This window comes from Eleutherodactylus coqui, chromosome 2 (genome assembly GCF_035609145.1).
Source record: "Eleutherodactylus coqui strain aEleCoq1 chromosome 2, aEleCoq1.hap1, whole genome shotgun sequence".
Classification (NCBI taxonomy): domain Eukaryota; kingdom Metazoa; phylum Chordata; class Amphibia; order Anura; family Eleutherodactylidae; genus Eleutherodactylus; species Eleutherodactylus coqui.
In genome coordinates, this window is record NC_089838.1 from 291,934,108 (window position 1) to 291,960,308 (window position 26,201).

Here is a 26,201-nt window from a genome sequence, read left to right on the forward strand (position 1 = left end):
ATGTCAATTTCTCATTGATTCTCTACAGCATTGTGGGCTATCGCCCCACCCCTTTTAAAGAGGGTTGCTGCCTGGCCCTGTCAACCCTCTGCAGTGTGTGCCACGGTTCCTCCTCTTGGCAGACGCACTTATAAATAGACATGAGGGTGGTGTGGCTATGCAGCCTGTGTGTGGCAGGAGGGCAGCTGAAGGCTGCGCAGGGACACTTTTGTGTGCGCTGCGGGCGCAGGGTCATGCGGGGGGGGGGCTTGCGCAGCATTTAACCCAGAAGAAGAGGCAGCGGTGTGTCCCGCAGGCAGTGCTTGTGCTTGGTTGGAGGTAGTGTGGTGCTTAGCTAAGGTGTGCCTTGCTAAGGAGTGTTTGTCCAAAGTAAAAATTGTTAGGGATGGGGGGTCTCACTCTTGCTGCTATTGTGGCTTAACAGTGGGACCTGGGAGCCTGATATGCAGCCCAGCATGTTGCCCCTCGCCTGCCTTATCCATTTCTGTGACGTTTCCATTACTTTCTTGGGTTTTTCAGATTTTCACAAATGAAAACCTTAGCGGAGCATGGGTCATATACAAAAATGCTCGAGTCGCCCATTGACTTCAATGGGGTTCGTTACTCGAAACAAACTCTCGAGCAATTACTCTGCTGTAACACTTAGCTGGCTGCGTATGATTTTGTAGAACTACTACACCCAGCACACACAGACCCAGAACACTGAGCACAGTGACAGGCAGGCCAAATAGATTTTTTGCCCGATATTTTTTAGAAAAGGCCCACTGCCTATATTCAATGAATATATCTTCTGTCCCTGCCTCCACACTTCTGTCCCTGGAGTATGTCACAGAACTGCACAGTGTTGCACTGTCAACTGCAACACAGCGGTGATTTCAGAGCCCAGACAGAGCCAGGAAATAATTTGGCGCAAGCCTGCTGGAACACTTAGCTGGCTGCGTATGATTTTGTAGAACTACTACACCCAGCAGAGACCCAGAACACTGAGCACAGTGACAGGCAGGCCAAATAGATTTTTTGCCCAATATTTTTTGGAAAAGGCCCACTGCCTATAATCAATGAATATGTCTTCTGTCTCTGCCTCCACACTTCTGTCCCTGGACTATTACTGCAGGGCACAATGCTCTGCACGGCCGATATACCAAAAAAAAAAAAAGTGCAACACTGCAAAAAGCAGCCTCCACAGTACTGCACACGGTTAGATGTGGCCCTAAGAAGGACCGTTGGGGTTCTTGAAGCCTACAATAACTCCTAACACTCTCCCTATAGCAGCTCCAACACGATACCACTTTCCCTCAGCTATGTCAGAACGCATCTGTGGCGAGCCGCGGGAGGGGCCGATTTTTATACTCGGGTGACACCTGATCTCGCCAGCCACTCACTGCAGGGGGGTGGTATAGGGCTTGAACGTCGCAGGGGGAAGTTGTAATGCCTTCCCTGTCTTTCAATTGGCCAGAAAAGCGCGCTAACGTCTCAGAGATGAAAGTGAAAGTAACCCGAACATCGCGTGGTACTCGTTACGAGTAACGAGCATCTCGAACACGCTAATACTCGAACGAGTATCAAGCTCGGACGAGTACGTTTGCTCATCTCTAGTGATGATGCTTTTTATGTAGGGCTTATTCACCTCTGTCTAGCTCTGTTAGTATGTCCATCTGATATATATCCTTCCCTATCTTCTATCTAGGGACAGACTAGGTCCCTAAGGTTTGAGATGTGGGGCTGTCCTTATTGGGACGATTACCCTGCTTTTAGGCAGGGTCCACCAAGCCATAGTCGGTTATAGAGTATGTTCCATCTCCCGTATTTAGTGTTTCCCTTGTTTCGGTGGTGTAATGCATTTATATGTTGGTCCACAGCTGACATTATTACTTATTAGTCTGATACTTTGGTGTCATCCATGGAGAGCATCATAGTTGCACTCTACATAATTGTAACACAGACTTTTGACATGACCTGCAATACTAGACACTGCACATGGGCAAGGGTGGTATTGCTTCCAGAAAATGTATCTCCTTTAAGGTATACAGGAAGAAATCAAAGTTCAGAATTTATTTTAATTTGACAGTGACAGGATACCAGAAAGTAAGACTAGGAACAGAAAATAGGATTTTTACCCTGTAGCACTAGGTAAATATCCTTATTTTATTGCTGATATACAGTAGGTAAGTGTGTCAGTATAGGTCAGCACGTGTTTTCATTAGATTGGCAAAGAAAATGAAATATGATGATTCCATGAATTTTAAATTTTAAGTAAATTGCAAGACACTTTGTAGTCATGTTGTATTTGGCATTTCACCAATCACCTCATTGTAATGAATGAAATTAAGCATTGGAAGAACCAAAATCTCACATCATGTTGCTGGCACTTATAAAATGCCCACCTGGTGAGGGGGCGGAGCCTGACTGCCGAGCTTGATGGCCGCTTGAGACCGGAGCTCCCGCAGTAGGCGCCCACAGAGGTCTTCTACAGCTCCAAAACCAGCAATCATGGGGAAAACCGGCAGGGAGAAAGGCACAGAGCAGCTGGGCACCCCCCGATCGGTGAAAACTCAGTCGGGAATGCAGCGGTATTTGAAAGAACGGACAGCTCGTTCCCCGCACCCAGCACCTAAGATGGCACCGGCTCACGAGGCAGCCACAACATACAGTAAGGAGGGGGAGGGAGAGCTCTCTTCTGATGAGGAAGATAGCGAAAGTATCACCAAAGGCTTCATGAAGGAGCTGATTGTAAATGCCCTGCACCCAGTACTGACAGACTTAGCTGAGATAAAGCAGGAGATGAAACACCTGGGGCGCAGGGTGGAGGATTTGGAGTCCTCCTCAGCAGCAATCTCTTCCCATGCACTAGCTATGGCTAAGGTGCTCAAAGACCAGCATGACCATATAAATCAAGTGCTAATCATGCAGGAAGATCAGGAAAACCGCAGCAGGCGCTGCAATATTCGATTCAAAGGCATCCTTGAATCCTGGGCTGCCGACTCTCTTTCAAAAGTAGCTACTGAAATTTTCGGCTCACTGCTGGGCGCGGAGAGAGCGGCATCCATAACAATAGAGCGCATCCACAGAGCGCACCCCCCTCCTCAACAGATCCCCCAAGAGATGTCATTTGCAGATTACTCTCTTTTCAAGACACCGCAGCCATCTTGAAAGCTGCAAGATTACACAAAGACCTGAAATACAAAGATTCTACCATACAGATATTTCAGCGTCCCCCTCGACGCTGGCGAAGCGTCGCCTTCTACGCCCCCTGTTGGAGGCCCTGAGGGCGGAGGGAATAAAGTACTCATGGCTGTTCCTGTTTGGTATTGGCATCACCCACAACGGTCGCCGACTAAACACGCCAGAGGACTTGCGCAAATGCTGGGAGCACCTTCAACTTGACCCCATCGATCTGCCCTGTTGGCTCCCTCTCCCGGATTCCTGAAACTCCCAAAATTGTCTCCCCCGGAAACCTGGCAGCTGGCGGGCACCCCCAAATCGCCGAGAGAAAAAAAGAAAAGGTCCAAGGACCCCCCGCACAGTGTGGACACTTGATTTGAGCAGCCACTTTTACCTGTGGTTGTAATGAAGCAGAGACATCTGTGTGGTCCTGCGGACCTTCCCGGCTGCCCGGAGAAGACCCAGTGTAATGGTGAAACACTCTGGTTGTGCTGTTTTATCCGACCGCTGCACATATTCTGTTTTACAAGATGCGGCACCCGTTTCTTGTTACAAAGTTCGGAGAGTGTATGTTATGTAGTTTGGAGACTTTGCAGACCTGCTCTCCCATCCCCAGAGAGCTGATTTACATTAAAGTTTTTCTTATCTTTGATGCTTTAAGCCCATGCGACCTCGTGAAGCAGAGACATCTGTGTGGTCCCGCGGACCTTCCCGGCTGCCCGGAGAAGACCCAGTGTAATGGTGAAACACTCTGGTTGTGCTGTTTGATCCGACCGCTGCACATATTCTGTTTTACAAGATGCGGCACCCGTTTCTGGTTACAAAGTTCGGAGAGTGTATGTTATGTAGTTTGGAGACTTTGCAGACCTGCTCTCCCATCCCCAGAGAGCTGATTTACATTAAAGTTTTTCTTATCTTTGATGCTTTAAGCCCATGCAACCTCGTGGGCGCCTGACTGTTCAGGCTGTTCGTGCGGTTGTCTGTCCTTCGTGGTAGAAGCTCAGACAACTAGCCCCCCAGTCAGGAGTGAGGTCACGTATTTAGACCTTGCTCTACCCGTTTTATTTTTCTATTAATAAGTAATAGATACGTGTATTGTTTGTGTGTAAGTGCTCCTGAACCACCCTTCCCTCCCTTCTCTCCTTGTGGTACCTTCCCTACCCCCCTCCCCCCCCCCCCCACACTCCCTGCATCTCTGTAGTGGGACTGCTCACTCCCTTTAGCGACAGACCTCAAATCACCACTAATCTATCTTTTTCCTTCCACATCTGGATGACCACTCTGACTGCATGCCGGGCTCCCCTGCCGTGGACACCTCCCTGCGTATTACAACACTAAACGTCAAGGGGATCAACTCGCCTTCCAAGAGACACCAGATCGCACTTCTCCTTAAGAGGTATGGTTCTAAGATCGTTTTCTTGCAGGAGACCCACTTCAGGGGAAATAGGCACCTATCCCTCCCGGGCAAACAGTTCCCGCAGGGATATCACAGCACCCACCCTACTTCAGCCTCGAAGGGGGTCTCCATCCTTCTCATGTGAAGCCCGTCACTCTGATCAGGAGGGCAGGGTCCTATTCTTGAGGGGATATTTGAATCACACAAGAATAACCCTCGCCAACCTGTATGCCCCTAATACGGACCAGATAACATGGCTAATTAAACAGCTGGAGATCCTAAAGCACTTTGCCAATGGTCCGATCCTCCTGGGAGGGGACCTAAATCTTACCATAAGTCCACTGCTAGTGTGATAGACATAATGATTATTTATAAAATGTCTATCGATTAATATAACCCAAATGTATTTTGTTGTTGTAATGACTTTTAGCTCAAGAGTTTAAAGGACACACACACAATCTAATCATAGTATTTGCTCTAAGTACATAGAATTGCACAAGAGACCTCTAAGAGTTAAGGGCCATAGTGTTATGTGTATATCCTTATATCCTGTGACCAACACTGAGTGTTGAATTAGCACTTCTTCACCCCTCCCATCCTGAAACTTCTACAACAAAGGAATTGCTTCAGCCTGAGCACATGTTGATAAGACTTGCTTATACACGGAGCTGACTTCAGCTAGTTAAACAAATGATTTGTCAACTACACAGAATTCCTTAAGGCTGTCTGCATGTTAAAGAAGACAAAGTCCATACTATGGCGGACGTGAGAGAGGGTGGGCAGAGAGGTGGGCAGAGAGGTGGGGGATTCTATATGATCCGACAAATGAGAATCTTATATGTTACTGATGTAATCTGTTGCACGCCCATTGAAGGGCGGTTGTCATGTGTTATAATAAAAAGCCTGAGCCTCTACACATTGTAGAGACTCTCCCGGTTTTAGACAAGCATTTGTGTCTGACTCTGGTCGACGATGTGTGCACACGATACTCAATTCGGAAAGCGACAAAATACCCCAAAGCCTGCTGGAGAAATCATAATCCAGATCAGTGGCGTCCCTGGGTGGGCGAGTGGATCTGTGAGGTCACAGCCTGGAACGTACAGAGATCGGCAGATGGCACGCAGAACTCAGGGGCCCGAAAATCTACAGAACACGGTAAGATTGCTTTATGTAAATCTACCGATGTGATCTGGGTTCTGACTGCTAAATCTGCCTGTATCTGATCCAGACTGGACCTTCACTGAAAGACAGGTCTGTCCACTCGAAAAACCACCGTTTTTACCTGTCTAGGGGTATTTTGTACGCTGTGTATGCTGTTGTGTCTGAGACGGGTAAAAATTGTTTATGCAAGACCAAGAGATAAATTCTGTGAGGGTTAATGTGTCGGGAGGGCGGACTCGGCTGTTTAAGTCTGAGGGAACACGCCAGTGACACGTGCTCCTAGGTAAAACTAGTGTGAGGTTAGGAAGATTTATGATACGTATACTTAACTTTATGATTGAGCGTGTTATGTTCTCATATGTGGAAAGGTATATACGTATGAAGTATAGTCGTGCTTTGTGACGGCTGATTTCTCCAGAATATTATTGAGGTTTTGGTCATTGAAAATAATCGTCAGTCTCTGTGTATAGCTAAATGTCCTGTCTAGATCGTGTACAAGGAGTGCTCTTGGGGATTACTAGTAGAGGTTGGTTGATATAAAGGTGGATGAGATATATATATACCTTGAGCCGTTGTGGGTATTCTCCAGTAATCCCGTCTGTCTGGTATTATAGAAAGAATGTGCAGTGTTGATTATTGGGGGAGGGGTGCTGGTAAGAGAGTGAACTGAAAGCTTTTTCAATTAACCCTTTCTGTTTCCTTTGTCTTTTCTGAGTGGGAAAGACAGGTTATATGGGAAGAATTTTAAGAAAGCAGATTTCACAAGAGAAACACTACTGTGTCTTCGAATAGAATAGAGTTGAGCAAAGTGAGCAAGGACAAAGGTCATAGAGCTTGTGATTTGGTTACTGAACAATGGGAAAGGACCAGGAAAAGTTGCAGAAAGAAATGCCAGGTTATAGACAGATAAGATAGATTGTAGAAAGTTTACAGAAGATGAGCAGGAAGCCTAGCAGAAAGAAAGGTGTTTTTAGATTGCTAGGAGGAGGTATAACATAGTTGAGAGATTGAAGAGGGGAAAGCATGTAGGGGGGTATGTGTATTGCTTATGAACAATGTAATGTCTTTGTGTTGACTACAGCCCCTCCCTGTAATGGCGGCCGTGCTTGCAATGTTTACAATCCAACATAGTGTGACTCTGCAGTAAATGTAGTGAGGCCTGCCCCCACCCTGAAGTTACTTCCCCCCATGTGCTCACTTTCAGGGTGTGTGATGTTACTTCCGGTCCCTCCCCATCCGGGACAGGACCTGGCCCCGCCCCTTCCTCCTCCAGCGGCCATCTTGCCTCACCTGGAAGTGCTGCTGCCCCTGGCCCGCCCGGTCCTCCAGCGGCCATTTTGCCTCACCTGGGAGATTTGTAGCCCCGCCCCTTTCTGCCTCTGGCAGCCATTTTGCTGCACTTGGGAGGCCTATATTTCCCCAATGCCACTGTATCCAGTGCTAACATCATGATTGTCTGAAGTAAGGTTTTGTTTGACCAGACTTTGTTACGCTCCAAGATGTGGCCACTTTGGATGTGTGATAAGTTCAGGGAAACAAACCTTTGTGGAGATGCAGCTTGGGACATAGTAGATGACTAAGCTGGTTTATAGTGCATGGAAGATTGGAGTTGATGCATGGGGGGCAGAGACCAGGAATACATGACAGGGGACGCTCTCTCATGTTTCCAGGGGCTCTGTTTTCCACTGCCCGCTTCTCCAATGGATGCTCAGACAGATGATGTTATGGAAGGCTCCTACAGATGGAATAATTTCCCTATAGTCACCCAGCAAACTTTTTCATGCAATTTGATGAAGTAATTTTACTTTTAATGTGAAGAAAGAGGGACTGAATTGCCCAGAGTAGGATGTTAATTCATCCGTATTCTTTAGTTTTTCTTTAAGTCTTTTGTATATTCTAGTGTCAGTCTACACTGAAGCTATAATTATATTCCGACAGGAGAGTAAAAGCTAAACGCTGGCCATACCCTGAAATACTATTACACTGGGTGACGTAAAATTTGAATTGTGTGGCGCCCCCTTGTGTTAAAAAATGCTAACTGCGACCTGAAGGAAAAAAAAAAACAAAAAAAAAACAAAACATTTTTTTTGTAAGGAGATTTTCGCTCAGACTTCGCTGCATACAATGTCACCTTGACCTACAAAGTGTTTGTTTTTGTGCCTCTTGGTTTACTAGTTTGAACGCAATGACTCTTTTTCCATTGAGTATTCCGCTTCAAAAGGGGGGAGGCATAGGTGATCTGGGTCATAGATGATCTAGGTGTTGTAGATCAGCTATTGGGTTTGAAAAAAAATAAATATAAATGGAATAAGATAACAAGATTCCGAGCCATGTGAAATAGAACATCAGCACGATTATTTAGTACTAATTCAGTAAGAAACTGCAGGTATGCAAACAGTTATCAGAACCTCTGTTGATAATGCATATGTTGAGCTTTTTGCAGATGGTACCAGGGTGAGGATTGATGACTCCACATCGGATATGCAGTGGTCACACAACAAGATGTCCTAGAAGCAGAAGCTCTGCCTCCGCATGTCACAGTACAAGAAGCGGAATTGGAGGCCCTCACTGAGGCGTGTAGAGTGGCGAGAGGTAAGACTGCAACCCTTTACACTGACTCCTGGTATGCATTTGGCATAGCTCATGATTACGGCCCAATATGGAAGGCCAGACAGTTTTTACCTTAGCAGGACAACCAATTGAGAATGGTGCAGCGGTACAGAGTCGCATGGAGGCCCTACTTCTACCTGACAAAGTTGAGAGTTCGCACCGAGTCCTACACTGGAGAGGCGAGAGACGACACCCTCGCTGACAGCGCAGCAAAGGCAGCGGCCCTCAAGCCGTGGAAGAAAGAAGAAAGATACTGACAGCATGAGTCAGTGGTAAAAAACTTTGGACATTGACAAAAATTTGGACTTTGATATGCTAAAAGACTTTTACAGTTACAAGCCAGCAAGGAAGAAAAGAATAAATGGACTAATATGGGAGCAGCAGAAACAGGACAGCGTGTGGTGAACGGTCAACAGCACTTGCCCACCACAGTTCCTGTATCCCATGATGGCCCAGCTGATGGACGCAAAGACCCACCTAGTAAAGCAGTAATGACGACGACGCTTGAAAGAGGTTGGGCGACTTCTGGGTTCTCTGTAGCTGCTGCATCATTTGTCCGGTTTAGCATGATCTATGCCATAGGTGAGTCAGGGCAGAAGTAAATTTGCCACATCACACTTGCCGGGACCACTCTACCCATTTCAGGGATTGCAAATTGACTACGTTCAGCTCCCACTTGTTGGGAAGTATGACTACGTGCTTGTTGTTGTTGATGTCTTTGCAGGTTGGAGGCTGACCCTGTTACCAAGGCAAACAAGTAGGTAACCGCAAAGAAGCTCATGAACGAGGTAAACTGTGAATATGGGGTACCAGAAGTGATTCAGAGTCAGACAGAGGTATAAACTTCGCAGGTGAATGTAACATGTCATGTCTGCTCTGGGTGTATCCCAGGCCTTTTACATACTGTACCACCTTTAGAGTAGTGGAAAGGTGGAGAGACGTAGTGGCACGCTAAAAAGTAAGATACTTAAAAATGACGCCACTTTGGAAAGACTGTCATCCAATAGCCTTATACAGTGTAAGATATGAACCCAGGGGGGATTATACATTATCTCCCTACGAGATTGTTTGGGCTAGCCCCAAGGCTAGGTCGTTACTATCCTCAGTGGTTACAATTAACATCTGATGTGTTGACTGAGTATGTGATTTCCGTTGTTAAAGAACTAACCAAAGCCTATGCACAGGTGTTCTCTTCCAGACTCAGAGGCAGACACTGGGACACATATCTTGCAGCCTGGGGATTGGGTGTGCGTCAAGAAGTTCCTCAGGAAGCACCCTCCTGAGCCCCGATTTGATGGCCCCTACCAGGTACTTCTGACTACTGCCACAGCTGTGAAACTAGCCGAAAGACTTACATGGATCCATGCTTCATACTGTAAGAAAGCTTCAGATCCGGGAGACCAGTCTTAGTTGTGCCAAAGACCTTACTCTGGTTAGGGCTAGTGAGAGAGGAGGGTGGCAACTGGAATCCTTAGTCGGAAGAATATGGGGGTATGGTTACCTTCTGGTATAACTCGTCCAATGCTCAAGTAGCCGCATATTCCTTCGACTATTGTACTGTGGTCCCGTGTCTAGGCGCAAGATCCCACCGCAGGCCAGATTTAGCTCAGTCCAGCTGGTTATATGACTTATATACCCGGGGAATACAATATGTTTGCGCCACTGATAACGTCTGGGGAGAAGACTGCCGTTATTGGGGATTAGTGGGATGGAACGCAGGAACAGACTAGTCCTATAAACCGTGAAGTGCCTTAAATAAGAAAAGAGCGGGAAATCCCTAATTAGTCGTATAACCCTCCTTGAGAATAATAAGGACAGCAGGTATTGGAAGGCTGAACTTAGTATGTTGCTTGGTTTTAATGCGGTTTTTACATTAACCATGGGAGATCCAAGCCCGGGGGACGGGGAGACTTATAGTCTGGGGACATACCGGTACGGGAGGACAGATCCCTTAGGGAAGTTTAAAATAAGGGGTATGGTAGATGCAGCCGAATGGAAGCCTTCACTTAGTCCCGTGCCCATAATTAACCCCCTCCGCCGTAAGATAAAGACCTTGATGAACATGATGATCATAGCCAACCCTACCTTTTGAGGACACCTTGACAGTAGCGACTGGCTACTCTGACCAGAATCTCTGGTTGGAGTTGATGAGGTACAATGCTAACAGGAGCAACAAGTCTAACTGTTGCGTGTGCGGTAGTGCCCGACTACACTCGGGGATGGTCCCCCTAAATCTCCCTGTAGATGCTGAAGAGTGGTTTATTAGTCTCTTCACGAACATTTCCGCTAATTACACTGTCCGTGAGAAATGGAAGAAGGAATACTCTATAACTACCTAAGTGTTTTGCACCGGAGAGAGTATTACTGACTACCCTGGAAACTACACCTGCCAGGCAATTAGGCAGGGTAGAGGGAGATTTTTGGGGAACTCACCAATATTTCCCTTGTTTAAAAAAGATGAAGAGCCAGTTCCGATAATGCCAAACACATACGCTACCAAAGAAAAGGAGAAATGTACTAGTACTGCGCCTGCCCCGATCTCCTAAGATGGATTGTCAGTGGAATTCCCATTTGCCAAGGGATAGTGCAGAAGACCTTAGGTTCCGGCGAGGGCACACGCTGTGGGGTGTTAACTTGTACAGATAGAGGGTATGGATGCCCGGAAATGAGCCCAGGGAATCCATGGCCTCCCTCTGAGGTGAGGTAGGGATCCCCCCCCTCCTAGGAGTAAGGACTTACGGGCAGTGGGAAAACCCTGACGCAAGGGTGAGGCGACTTGGACGTGTTCACCATTAGGACTATCTCCAGGAGGGACATTGGTGTGGGTGAAGATTAGGGAGTCCCACGCCGTGCGTACCTGTTCACGCTACTAGTATTGTAACATTATGCTAGAGCGAGAAGAGAGACCCCTGGTGGTAGTTTTGATCTACACGTGTACATTGACGTCATAGGATAGCCAAGGGGGGTACCTGACAAGTTTTAAAAATTAGAGATCAAGTTAAAACTAGATTCGAGTCCATTTTCCTGATCATTAGAGTAAATAAATGTTGACTGGATTAATTATGTTTATTATAATTAGCAGTGGTTTATAAATTATACTAGAGACGCCTTATAGGGACTAGTCGACCAATAGGACCTACCTCGACTATGACTTTTTTTTTTAAATAGAGTGACCTTAGATATGACTTTAGCTAAAAAGGGGAGTGTCTGTAAGATGATAGGGGAGACTTGTTGTACCTACATCCTAGACGACACGTGACCCGCGGGTAAAGACGCAGTTGTCATTAAGAAGCTGACCGCACTAACTAAAAAGAGCTAACTTTTGGGACCAGCACTCGCCATGGATGAGCGGGTGGTAAAGGATCCTGGCACAGACAGGCGTTGCTGTTGTATGTGAACTGATGGTTACCTTTTCTGTTCTAGTCTGCTGTGTTATCCCCTGTGTCAGAGAGACCTGTGAAACTGATGCTGGAAAAGCCGCTCCCACCATGAGTTTGCTGGATGCATCCCCAGAAGGAGTGGACAAGTCCTACACCCCCTTGAAGACTCTAAAACGAACCTTCAACGCGCTCCAGTTATAGGCTCACGCGCAGAAAACTGTGAAAATTAGATAGAGAATTAGAGGATAGACATTTTAAGGGGGGATTGTGATAGACATAATGATTATTTATAAAATGTCTATCGATTAATATAACCCAAATGTATTTTGTTGTTGTAATGACTTTTAGCTCAAGAGTTTAAAGGACACACACACAATCTAATCATAGTATTTGCTCTAAGTACATAGAATTGCACAAGAGACCTCTAAGAGTTAAGGGCCATAGTGTTATGTGTATATCCTTATATCCTGTGACCAACACTGAGTGTTGAATTAGCACTTCTTCACCCCTCCCATCCTGAAACTTCTACAACAAAGGAATTGCTTCAGCCTGAGCACATGTTGATAAGACTTGCTTATACACGGAGCTGACTTCAGCTAGTTAAACAAATGATTTGTCAACTACACAGAATTCCTTAAGGCTGTCTGCATGTTAAAGAAGACAAAGTCCATACTATGGCGGACGTGAGAGAGGGTGGGCAGAGAGGTGGGCAGAGAGGTGGGGGATTCTATATGATCCGACAAATGAGAATCTTATATGTTACTGATGTAATCTGTTGCACGCCCATTGAAGGGCGGTTGTCATGTGTTATAATAAAAAGCCTGAGCCTCTACACATTGTAGAGACTCTCCCGGTTTTAGACAAGCATTTGTGTCTGACTCTGGTCGACGATGTGTGCACACGATACTCAATTCGGAAAGCGACAAAATACCCCAAAGCCTGCTGGAGAAATCATAATCCAGATCACTAGACTCCTCTACGGGTAGGTCCCAACTCCCCCAGAGGAAACTAAGAAAGCTTATCAGCACCCTGGCGGAAGTTGAGCTAATCGACGCGTGGAGGTGCTTGAATCCCACAACGAAGGATTTCACCTTCTATTTGCCGGTCCATAAATCCTTCCATCGCCTCGATTATATCTTCGTATCCTCTTCCCTTCTACAAATTCCGAAAAGGGTCAAGATAGACTCTATCCTTGTCTCAGACCACGCACCTGTACACATTGACCTAAAACTACCAGACCCCTCCCCCAGGGAATGGCGGTGGAGATTAAACCCATCCCTCCTTGATTTAGAGCAGGACAAGAAACATCTGAAGGAGTCCCTGGAAGAGTTCTTTAGCATTAATACGGCGGAAGATCAGCGATTCCCGATAGTCTGGGAGGCCCACAAGGCCTTTATTAGGGGACTTCTAATTGCCCTGGGCTCTAGAACCAAAAAAAAGCGACAGAAAGTGATTGATGATATTCTACAGCAAATTGCTAAATACGAACAAAAGGCTAAATATTCAGAAGTCAAGATAGCACATGACAAACTCGCTGCATTAAGGAAGGACCTTAAATTATTGTTGGAAGCCAAATTTAACAAGAAATGTCTCTTTCTCAAGCATGCGGTCTATGCCCAGGGCAATAGAGGCAGTAAATTTACCTCGGCCCTTATTAAAAAAAGCTCACTCCCGGAACACTATTAAAGCTATTAAAACCCAAGAGGGACGCCAGGTCACCTCCACAGCAGAAATAGCTCTGCAATTTCAGAAGTTCTACTCTCGTCTCTATAACCTCCGTGAGCCACCCACCCCACTGGCTAAAGCCAATCTTATATCCCAGATTGACTCCTTCTTAAAGGACCTAAACTTACCTAAAATTCCCTGTAACGAAATATCTGACCTCCTAGCCCCTGTAAATACCCAGGAAGTAGAAGACCTACTCTCTACTTTCCCTGACGGGAAAAGTCCGGGCCCGGATGGATTCCCGCTTATCTATTATAAAACGTTCAGAGGAACACTAGCTCCCCATTTAGCTCATCTATGTAACTCACTTTTACTAGGTAATCCCCTGACAAAACAGGCACAAGAGGCCCACATTGCATTAGTTCACAAAGAGAATAAGGATCCGGAGCAGTGCGGAAATTACCGCCCTATATCTTTAATAAATTTTGACTTGAAACTTTGGGCCAAACTGCTCACAAAAAGACTTGAAAAACATGTCACAGAGTTGATCAACCCAGAACAAGCGGGTTTTGTTAAAGGGAGAGACGCTAAAGATAACTGCCTGAGACTCTTACATGCAGCAAGGTACGCCCAAACCAATAACATCCCATTAGCCTTTCTAAGTACTGACGCAGAAAAGGCGTTCGATCGAGTGAACTGGCTATACATGGAAAGAGTTCTCCTGCAGTATAATATACCCCCGAGCTTTGTCAACGCAATTCTCTCTTTTTACGCCATGCCACATGCAAGGCTCAAAGTAAATAATACCCTCTCCCCCCCATTTAATATAAACAACGGCACCCGTCAGGGTTGCCCCCTGTCACCCACACTTTTCATATTAGCACTAGAGCCCTTTCTCCAAAAAGTCAGAAACGACCCACTGATCCATGGCCTAAAAATAGGTAAGGAGACCCTGGCGTCTGCCTCCTATGCGGATGACATAGTATTTCTTTTAACAAAACCGGAGGATAGCTTCCCCAGATTCGCCGCTCTCTTGGATGAGTTTGGATCCCTATCGGACTTCAAAATCAACTTTGGAAAATCTACAGCGCTAAATATATCTATCCCCGCCATCCGATATAAATTGCTCAAATCCAGCACCCCCTTCCCATGGTCGGAGACGGGAACTGATTTCCTGGGTGTTAGACTCACTAGGAGGGCGGAGGATCTTTTTGCAGCGAACTTTCCCCCCGTAATAACTAAGGTTAAAAATCTCTTACGCTCATACGAATTTCCGTTTATTTCATGGTTAGGCAGAAAAAACATACTGAAGGCATATGTCATCCCCATTATACAATACAAAATTAGACTGCTCCCAATATTCATTCCAATGGCTTTCTTTAGGAACCTCCGCTCAATTTTCTCCAGATATTTGTGGGGTGGGAGGAGACCGAGATTGGCTCACTGATCAGGAAGCGCACGGAAGGAGGCGTAGATTTCCCCTTTATTCGGGAATTTTACCAAGCTACTCAATTAAAATACTGGACAGAACTCACACATCCCACCAAAGATACTCTCATTCAGATGCTGGCAAGGGGAACATACGGCCCCTCCTTTCAGGAGGACCTTTGGTTCCCCGATAAAAAGAAACTCAGTGGTCTAGCATCCAATCCGCTTGTAAAGGGGCCCGCGGAGATATGGGATAGTAGGGGAGAGACCTTGGCACCTAAGCCCTCCCCATGTACCCCTATGCGTGCAATTTATAAGATATTGGAGGTACCTTTGGATCCTTGCTCAGCGCAGGTCTGGGGGCTGTTCGCGGATAAAAGCATCCATGACGTTATGTTCTTAGCCCATAGGCCCACAGCAGAGATTCTGAAGAAACTCCTCCCCAACCAGACACTGCCCTTTTTGGTGTCCTCACACCTCGAAAAAATGCTTAGCATTTTCCTTAACAGATTCAAGTCATCTAGGCCTTTTACTCCATTCGAGACCGCGCTTAGATTAGGCTCGGGGGTTTTAAAGAAAGTCTCATCTATACGTAAAAACCTTATCTCCCTGCCCAGGGACACGAAGCCGATGTTCTTGACCTCTTGGGAAAGAGAACTCCGAATCACGTTCACCCAGGAGGAAATGAAGCTCATACTTAAAATGGCATTTGGCCTCTCCCCGTGTGTCACCTCCCAGGAGGCGCACTATAAATTATTGGCGAGGTGGTACAGGACCCCCCCAGTGGCTGTATGACCATAAACTAGCTTCACATGACAAGCGCTGGAGATGCGATTTGTCTCCTGGATCCTATGTACACATCTGGTGGAGTTGCCCCCTCCTCGCTACCTACTGGAAGGGAGTGGAGTGTGTTTTGAAAATGCTTGCCCCGACTCTTAGCCTTTCCCCTGAGGTGGTTCTCCTGTGGAGACCTTCTCCTGCCTTCCACCCCCTGAAGCATAAGCTGATTGCACTTATGCTAGACTCAGCTAAAGCACTGATTCCGCTTATGTGGAAAAAGCAGGACCCCCCCTACTGTGTCTCTTTGGAGGGATAGAGTTGACCTACTTTCAAATTTAGAAGAGCTCTCTAGCTGGCATGCCGGTACTCACGAGAGCTTCCTAAAAATATGGAGCCCCTGGCGTAAGATCAGAAATAGCATAAATGAAATAAGATCCGCTAATGTGACGCCGGGCACGTGGGACGAGGGTCACCCCTCTCCCACCCCTTGATTTGTGCATTTCCAGTGGCCTCTCTGTACGTGATGCTCCCTCTTCCCCGCCCCCCCCCCCCCTTCTCTCTCTACCTACTACACCCAGGCAGCGGACACGTAGGACTGGGGCCACTGCAGGACCTTTATCTCACGTAAAAAGGAAGGGAACCCCGCTATCACTCGTACTACGTACCCCGAGGTTAATGTTCTCACCCGCTACAGCTACCTTCCCCCCCTCCCCTCTTTGTACCTCCCCCCCCCCCTCTTCCCTCAGGTTTCCCCCCCCCCCTTCCCAACACGGACTTCTGTGGAGTGGGCCGGAGCTTTAAGGTAAATCCTACTGTTTATACAAAAGCCCCTATTCTGCAGATATTTCCCCTGTTTTGTTATCACTATACTGAATGCAAATATTGTGGACCTTGGAACAACAGTATTACTATTGCGCTTATAAATAGCTAGTCTTACTGTCAGAAGGTGCTTAAGATTATGCTTTATATGGTCTTATGATGGTTGTATTCTTCCCCATGTAAGGTTTATGAGAAAATCAACAAAAATCTGATTTATAAAAAAAAAAAATAAAATGCCCACCTGGTTGTGGTGTTGAAGAGTCTGGTTGCGTGTACACTGTTGTGACTTCTATGTTCACAGTTGATGTCAGCAATGGAACAGTGGTGGTACTTGGGTCTGATGAATAAAAAGATTTAAGAAGCCTTAAGAAAGTAAGTTTCAATAGGATAGACCATCAATGTATGTGCAGTGGGGGCCGACCCCAAGGATACCCGCTGTGCAGCAGAATAAATGAGACTCAGAATTGAAAATAAAAATGTGGCCCCATTGTTCTGCTGATCAGATGAGGTTCTGGGTATCGGATTTCCATTGATCATTTGTTGATGGATAAGGTTATTGATTGAAAATGGCAGAAAACTTCCTCAGTTAATATTCGAATATTACCATACAGCTGGTTACCTGGACAAACTTCATCCAATTTCACCAAAGTAATGCATCTACTTCCTTCTGGTCTACAAACTTTACAATAGCATGTTCCCGCAGTACAAGTGGCTTCAGAAGGACAGTCTGAGTTATTCCTACATTTATCTGCATGAAAAATAACACAAGAATGAATTATTGACTATTCAGAGGACTTAGAGTTACCAGCCCAACAGGGTACCAGATTCTAACATAATGATGGGTTCCAACAATCTAGTAGAAGACAACCCTACTTGGAGGTGATTGGATCCAGTCACTTGTCACTAGGCTCTATTTCTTGTGGGATAATTCACAAATCACCTATTATACCTTATGGATGATGTGTCCTTTGTGTGCAATGGTAACAGCAAATGTTGAATTAAAACTGGATGTGCACATGTGCCTTATAGAAGAAATGTAGACTGTCACAATCACCCCCTCAGATGGATGCAAGGAACCAGTCCAACACTTTCTGGAACACAGTCTATTCTGCTGCTGAAAATTTTCAGCATGTCCTCAATGTGTGAACAAATTAAAGTTTATTTTTGAAAGAACCTTGAGCCAACCTTTTAATAATAGGAGTATGCATTCTTATAGGATCCTTGTGTGCAGCTGTAAGAATGTATTGCAGAGCTGTCAGGCATTCATGTGGCCCCAGTTACAATGAGAATTATATAAAAAACCGTCAGGGAGGTGCTTCTAGGGGCTACCTTGGAGTGTAGATTAGATGGAAAAGGTGTATTAGAACGTGAAGGATAAACAAAAAAATGGTTAGGACTCACCCGGTGTTTGGTGAGGACCCCTGTGTATAGGAGTCTCACCAACACCTCCTCGTCCAGGTCCGCTTATCAGATCTCTTGGGAAAGTACTCGAAAATCGCGGTATTCGGGCGAAAAAGGGGCGGGGCCGAGCACGTTCGCTCATCTCTAAAGGCTATCCAAAAAGTCTGGTGGATTCCGCATAGCACAAGGTTATGAAGAAAGAAAAAGAAAAAGAAAATGTGACAATAGAAAATACAAGCACTAAAAAGAAAGAGGAAGACACAAATCATTTCAGATTAGCGTTTACTACGAAATACAGCAGACAGTATGGTACAATCAAGAAAATTAATTCAAACTGGTCATTACTAAAAGAAGACCCATTTTGGAAAGGCAAGATCCCGGAACACCCATTGTGCATATTTAGAAAAAATAAAACTCTAAAAAATCTCCTAGCGCCATCCTGCCCCAAAAAAGAAAAAAACATGAGTATAAAGCTACGTAAAATAGACAAAAACCGAAAGGAGTCTACAAGTGGGCGAAAAGAAGTGTAAGTGCTGTTGGAATATTGTAAATAAACGAAAGGAAGTAGGTCAAAAAGAAGGAGCACCCATAGTTATTAAACAACATCGTATGTGGAAAACGGAGTCAGTTATTTATTTATTGGAATGCCCATGCGGATTTAAATACGTGGGGAGGACTATAAACACTCTAAGAGAAAGGACAAACAAACATAGGAATAACATAAAAAAGGTTTTTTTTAAAACACAGCGTGTCCCGCCATTTTTTAAATTATCACAATAGAGATTTTAAAGACCTTAAAGGGGTTGTCCCGCGCCGAAACGTTTTTTTTTTTTTTTTTTTAACCCCCCCCCCCGTTCGGCGCGAGACAACCCCGATGCAGGGGTTAAAAAAACAAACCGGAGAGTGCTTACCTGAATCCCGGCGGTCCGGCGTCTTCATACTCACCTGCTGAAGATGGCCGCCGGGGTCTGCTCCCTCCGTGGACCGCAGCTCTTCTGTGCGGTCCATTGCCGATTCCAGCCTCCTGATTGGCTGGAATCGGCACGTGACGGGGCGGAGCTACACGGAGGCGGCATTCTGCACGAGCGGCCCCATTGAAGACAGCAGAAGACCCGGACTGCGCAAGCGCGGCTAATTTGGCCATCGGAGGCCGAAAATTAGTCGGCACCATGGAGACGAGGACGCCAGCAACGGAGCAGGTAAGTGAAAAACTTCTTATAACTTCTGTATGGCTCATAATTAATGCACAATGTACATTACAAAGTGCATTAATATGGCCATACAGAAGTATATAGACCCACTTGCTGCCGCGGGACAACCCCTTTAAGGTAACACCACTTGAATCCATACATTCTAAATCTATTCAAAAATTACGTGAAAAAGAAATGTATTGGATTTTCAGATTAGACACACTAGTACCAAACGGTCTGAATGAAGTACTGGAGAAAATACAGTGGTGTGGATTTTTATTAGTGAATGTATTTTATTACTATTGTTTTTTACTAACATTACGTAATGTATTTTATATCTATTGCTATTACAGATATAAGAATCTTCAAAATCTATATATATAAAATTGAATGTATGCGTGTCTGTCTGTGTGTGTGTTTGTCCTTTATGCGCTACTACACCATTCATCTGATCGCCATGAAACTTTGGGAAGTTGTTGAGTACACTCCTGGGAAGATTATAGGCATAGTACAACTATCCTACGATAAATGGCGCGCGTGCGAGCGTCATCGACAGTTACGCCCCTCCCCCCTAAAAACATCGTTCAATTTCCATCACTGCCACTAATTCTCTCACTTCGCGATGTCATAGAAACTTGAAATTTGGCACGAGCATTGATTATGTCATAAATAGGAAAAGTTAATAGGTCCCAACTCGATTATTCAAATCTAAGCGCCAAAGAATTAGCGTCCAAATTTTACGTACGGAATCTAATTTTCTCGCTTCCCAATGTCATAGAAACTTGAAATTTGGCAGGAGCATTGATTATGTCATAAATAGGAAAAGTTAATGGGTCCCAACTCCATTATTCAATTTTAGGCGCAAAAGAATTGGTGTCCAAATTTTACGTACGGAATGTAATTTTCTCACATAGAAACTTGAAATTTGGCACGGGCATTGAATATGTCATAAATAGGAAAAGCTAATGGTCCCAACTCGATTATTCGATTCTATGCGCAAAAGAATTAGCGTCCAAATTTTACGTACAGAATGTAATTTTCTCACATAGAAACTTGAAATTTGGCACGGGCATTGAATATGTCATAAATAGGAAAAGCTAATGGGTCCCAACTCGAGTATTCAATTCTATGCGCAAAAGAATTAGCGTCCAAATTTTACGTACGGAATGTCATTTTCTCACATAGAAACTTGAAATTTGGCACGGGCATTGATTATGCCATAAATAGTAAAAGTTAATGGGTCCCAAGTCGATTATTCAATTCTATGCGCAAAACAATTAGCGTCCAAATTTTACGTACGGAATGTAATTCTCTCACTTCCTGATATATATAAATGAATGTATGTCTGTCTGTCTGTCCTTTTTGCCCCCCAGACAAAGATTGTTTGATTTCCATCTCAAGCACAAAAGCAAAAGGCATTACGAGCAACGGGATGAGTGTTCAACCAGAAAATGATGCATCCGCCGAACGTTTCGCAAGACAATTGCTGGATATTGAGAATGCTGAGGTAAAATGAAAGCTGTGCTGTGATTGGTTGCTATATATTATACCGCTGAGGTAAAATGAAAGTTGCGCTGTGATTGGTTGCTATTTCTTATACTGCTGAGGTAACATGAAAGCTGTGCTGTGATTGGTGGCTACTTCTTATACTACTGAGGTTGCATGAAAGCTGTGCTGCGATTCGTTGTTATATATTATACCACTGAGGTAACATGAAAGCTGTGCTGTGATTGGTTGCTATATATAATACCGCAGAGGTAACATGAAAGCTGCGCTGTGATTGGTTGTTATTTCTCTTACTGCTCAGGTAACATGAAAGCTGCGCTGTGATTGGTTGTTATATATTATACTGAGGTAACATGAAAGCTGCGCTGTGATTGGTTGTTATATTTTATACTGCTAAGGTAACATGAAAGCTGCGCTGTGATTGGTTGTTATATATTATACCACTGAGGTAACATGAAAGCTGCGCTGTGATTGGTTGTTATCTAGATATATAAAAACAAATGTATGTATGTATGTCTGTCTGTCTTCGCAGCAACGCGCGACGGGTCAGCTAGTGGATTATAAAACACATCACCGTATGTATAATAAGTCAATGATTTTTTAAATAATGTGGCATCTGATTCAGGGGAAAGAAAGGTTTTTTTTAGTATTTTTTAGCATATATTAATTTTATATTTTACATAGCACTATGCACTTTTCCTATAGTTATATCTATATTATCAACTGGATATATATATAGAGTTATGTCATCTTTTAATATAGTAGGCCATCAATGGTCATATGAACTATCTAAACATTATATGTCCTCTAAGTTTGCCTTATGACTTATAGCCGGTTAAACATGTCATTTAAAATACCAAGGGGCACATAATACTACCCATGTAACACTTAATATACAGGGTTATCGCTAAGATATGGTACCCTGAATCAACCGGCAGTAATCGAGAGTTGGAAAGCATAATGGTATCCATGGTAACGCGGGTAAAACCCACGTTACCAGCAAGTCCAACTACATGACCCCACGTCATGACGTAATTGACGTCACTACGCTATCAGTAAGTCCAACCACATGACCCTGCGTCATGACGCAAACTGACGGCAGCACGCCATTTAGCAGGATTTACTTTCCCAAAAAGTACCCCACAGTATCACTACCACATGAAGTAATTGCGTCATTACGTTTTGGATACTGACGCTTATATACGCCGCTCACGTGATCTTTCAGTCACGTGATTGGAACTTCACCGGAAGTTTTAATCATTACATATTGAATATACAGACGCCGCTCACGTGACGTGGAGGTCACGTGAGCGCCACTAACCCCGAAGCCCCTAGAATGGGATGCCACTCAACAATAATGTGAGTAACTATATAAAGACACAATGCACTATGAATGTTATGTACTTATAATAATAATAATAATCTTTATTTGTATAGCGCCAACTTATTCCGCAGCGCTTTTAGGCATGGATAAATGCAAAACAATACAACAATTACAATGTGAGATACATTGGGTTAGACACAAATGGGTTGAGGGTGGTACAGTAGGTGCAGGGGTGGGGAAACAGGCAGTAGGAAATTTTATGTACAGATCATTTATCAGAAGGCAAACAGGGTGGAGCACCATAGGGAGGGGCAAGGGACTAGGTCAGGGGATTTGGTATGCTTCCCTGAAGAGGTGCGTTTTTAAGGCACGTCTGAAATTTCGTGCATCGGGAATTGTCCGGATGCCTTGGGTAGAGCATTCCAGAGGATGGGTGCTGCTCTGGCGAAGTCCTGTAGGCGAGCATTTGAGGTTCGTATTACAGGGGTGTTTAGTCTGAGTGTGTTAGCTGATCGGAGTGAGCCGGCTGAGTGGTGTACTGACAGTAGGGAGGCGATGTATGGTGGTGCAGCGCCATGCAGAGCTTTGTGAGTGAGGTAGAGGAGTTTAAATTGAGTTCTGCAGTGGATGGGCAGCCAATGCAGCGACTGGCATAATGCAGAGGCGTCTGAATAGCGACTGGATAGAAAAATGAGCCTAGCTGCTGCATTTAGTATGGATTGGAGTGGAGCGAGTCTAGTGCGGGGGAGGCCAATGATTAGCGAGTTGCAGTAGTCAAGCCGGGAGTGGATGAGGGCAACCACAAGTGTCTTCAGCGTGTCCGTGGTTATGAACGGACGTATTTTAGCAATATTTCTGAGGTGCATGTGACATGTTTGGGCCAGAGATTGGATATGAGAGGTAAAGAAGAGGTCAGAGTCCAGTGTGACCCCAAGGCATCGGGCATGCTATCTGGGGGTTATGATGGTGCCGGACACTGGAATGGAGATGTTGAGGGGAGGTCGGTTAGAAGGTGGAAAGACAAGGAGGTCAGTTTTAGAGAGGTTTAGTTTGAGAAAAAGGGAGGACATAGTGTTAGAGACAGCGGACAGACAGTCGGTGATATTTTGGAGGAATGGTCCAGAGATCTCACGAGAGGAGGTGTATAGTTGGGTGTCATCAGCGTAGAGATGGTATTGGAGACCAAATCTGTGGATGGTTTGTCCAACTGGGGCAGTATAGATAGAGAAGAGAAGGGGAGCAAGGACCGAACCCTGTGGTACCCCAACAGCGAGAGGAAGTGGAGCAGAGTTAGAACCAGCAAAGGAAACACTGAAAGAGCGGTCAGAGAGGTAGGAAGAAAACCATGAGAGAGCAGTATCCTTTAGACCAATAGAGTGGAGCATAGTGCGAAGGAGATTATGGTCGACGGTGTCAAATGCAGCAGACAGGTCAAGGAGGATTAGTAGGGAATAGTCACCTCTCGACTTGATAAAGTCACCCCAGAGCGACGAAACGCGGTGTACAAATAAACCTTATTGACAAATACTGCTTTTGTCACGGCCTGGTCGATTGTTTGAGACAGCGCAGGAGCATTTTTTACTTTTTATTTTTTCACAATAAGAATTATAGCAGTTGTCCAGTTGTAAACTATTGAAGACCTATCCTTAGGACAAGTCATCGATGGTAGATCATCAAGAGTTGGCTCATACACTGAGCTGATTTTTCCAGGAAGCAAAGACCTTTTATCCAACTGCAGTGGCCAGGCTTCCTACTGCAGACAAAGTTTCCATTCACTTTAGTGGGAAGTTTGACTGTAATTAGAGATGAGCGAGCACCAAAGTGCTCGGGTGCTCGTTACTCGAGTCAAACTTCCTGGATGCTCGAGGGTTCGTTTCGAGTAACGAACCCCATTGAAGTCAATGGGCTACTCGAGCATTTTTGTATATCGCCGATGATCGCTAAGGTTTTCATTTGTGAAAATCTGGGAAATTCAAGAAAGTGATGGGAACGACACAGAAATGGATAGGGCAGGCGAGGGGCTACATGTTGGGCTGCATCTCAAGTTCCCAGGTCCCACTATTAAGCCACAATAGCGGCAAGAGTGGCCCCCCCTCCCAACAATTTTTACTTCTGAAAAACCCTCATTAGCAAGGCATACCTTAGCTAAGCACCACACTACCTCCAGCAAAGCACAATCACTGCCTGCATGACACTCCGCTGCCACTTCTCCTGGGTTACATGCTGCCCAACCCCCCCCCCCCCCCCCCCCGCACGACCCAGTGTCCACAGCGCACACCAAAGTGTCCCTGCGCAGCCTTCAGCTGCCCTCATGCCACACGCTGGCCTCATAGCCACACCACCCTCATGTCTATTTATAAGTGCGTCTGCCATGAGGAGGAACCGGAGGCACACACTGCAGAGGGTTGGCAGGGCCAGGCAGCGACCCTCTTTAAAAGGGGCAGGCCGATAGCCCACAATGCTGTACAGAAGCAATAAGAACTCCAATCCTGTGCCACCTCTGTCAGGAGCTGCAAACGTGGGCAAAGCAATGGGGAATCCATTTGCCACACAGTATTCATTCTGTCAATGTGTCGCATAGCTCAATCCACACTGCAAGGGGAAAGCCGTCTGCGCTCTGCCCCCTACCCAAGTTAGTCAGTGCCTTTGTGCCAGACAGGTCAAACACCGCAATGGGAACTAAGTTTGCACCAACAGCATAGGTGGGTCCTAGGAAACCCAAGACATGAACCAAAAATTGATCTGAGCGGCCAAACATGGCAGTCTTGCACCGCACCCACGGCATAGGCCTCGGCCCACAGATTCAGCAATCCTAGACTGGAAGCGGACTTTCACTGCACCCAGGACATAGGCCTCTGCACAAACCCTCAGCAATCACGTGCCTACAGCGGACTCCAATGCTAGCGTAGCTGTGCACGTCTCATTAGCGCTGTATTGATCCTGTAGTTTGTCCCAATGCAGTGCCCCGGATAGTAGAGCTAATGTCAGATTAACTACAGCTGGGCTTTGGCCCACACTGCATGCCCCAGTTCGACCGGGGTTCTTCATAAGTAGACACAGGCAGGTACAACTCCGTGTGGACCCAAAGCATGGGTGGGTCCCAGGAAGCCACCGGCATTACATAAATAAATCCCATTGCATTTCCCAGCACAGCTGAGGTAACATCAGATTAAATGCAGGTGGGCTTTGGCCCACACTGCATGCCCCAGTCTGACCAGGGTTTTTAATACATAGACACAGGCAGGTACAAATCCCTAATGTGAAGTCCGTGTGGACCCAAAGCATGGGTGGCTCCTAGGAACCCACCGGCGGTACATAAATGTATCCCATTGCATTGCCCTGCTCAGCAGAGCTAACGTCAGATACAATACAGGTGGGCTTCGGCCCACAGTGCATGCCCCAGTCAGACTGGTAATATGCACCTTAACAGTAACCGCGTTGGTGGGAATGTGGTGGCGACTGCGGACCTAGTAGCGCGGTTTTATTTAGTTGGTTTTCGGAATGTGGTCAGGATTAAGTGGGCCGTGGTGGGAGGATGGTGGTGGTGGGGGGGGGGGGGCTCGATTGTTGTGTCGTTAAAGGTGAAATTCTTGGATTGCCACCAGACGGACCAATGCAAAGGTATTTGCCAAGAATGTTTTCATTGTTGCAGGAGGAGGGGGATGTTTTTGAGGCACTACGTGTCCTCTCCACATGTCCGTGGTTATATGCACCTTAACAGTAACCGTGTTGGTGGGAATGTGGTGACGACTGCGGACCTAGTAGCGTGGTTTTATTTAGTTGGTTTTCGGAATGTGGCCAGGATTAAGTGGGCCGTGGCGGGGGGATGGTGGGGGGGCTTGCTTGTTGTGTCGTTAAAGGTGAAATTCTTGGACTGCCACCAGACGGACCAATGCAAAGGTATTTGCCAAGAATATTTTCATGGTTGGAGGAGGAGGGGGATGTTTTTGAGGCACTACATGTCCTCTCTACGTGTCCGTAGTTATATGCACCTTAACAGTAACCGCGTTGGTGGGAATGTGGTGGCGACTGCGGACCTAGTAGCGCGGTTTTATTTAGTTGGTTTTCGGAATGTGGCAAGGATTAAGTGGGCCGTGGCGGGGGGATAGTGGGGGGGCTCTCTTGTTGTGTCGTTAAAGGTGAAATTCTTGGATTGCCACCAGACGGACCAATGCAAAGGTATTTGCCAAGAATGTTTTCATTGTTGGAGGAGGAGGGGGATGTTTTTGAGGCACTACGTGTCCTCTCCACGTGTCCGTGGTTATATGCACCTTAACAGTAACCGCGTTGGTGGGGAATGGCCTCGCCGCCATCATGTCTTTGGGAAGCCTCCGTTTCCACACGCCAGTGACACAGCATTAGCAGCGGTATAGGCAGAG

At 45.8% G+C, this 26,201-nt stretch overlaps 1 protein-coding gene across 1 annotated transcript in view; it reads right to left on the reverse strand.

Annotated features, from left to right (window-relative positions):
- Nucleotides 1-26,201, reverse strand: part of LOC136610197 (adhesion G protein-coupled receptor E3-like) — a 150,422-nt gene that overhangs the window by 74,476 nt on the left and 49,745 nt on the right. The window contains exons 6-7 of the mRNA XM_066589439.1: nucleotides 17,021-17,149; nucleotides 16,643-16,738 (exon numbers count right to left, since the gene is read on the reverse strand). Coding sequence (XP_066445536.1) covers nucleotides 16,643-16,738; nucleotides 17,021-17,149 — 225 coding nt within the window. The remainder of the gene's footprint in view (nucleotides 1-16,642; nucleotides 16,739-17,020; nucleotides 17,150-26,201) is intronic.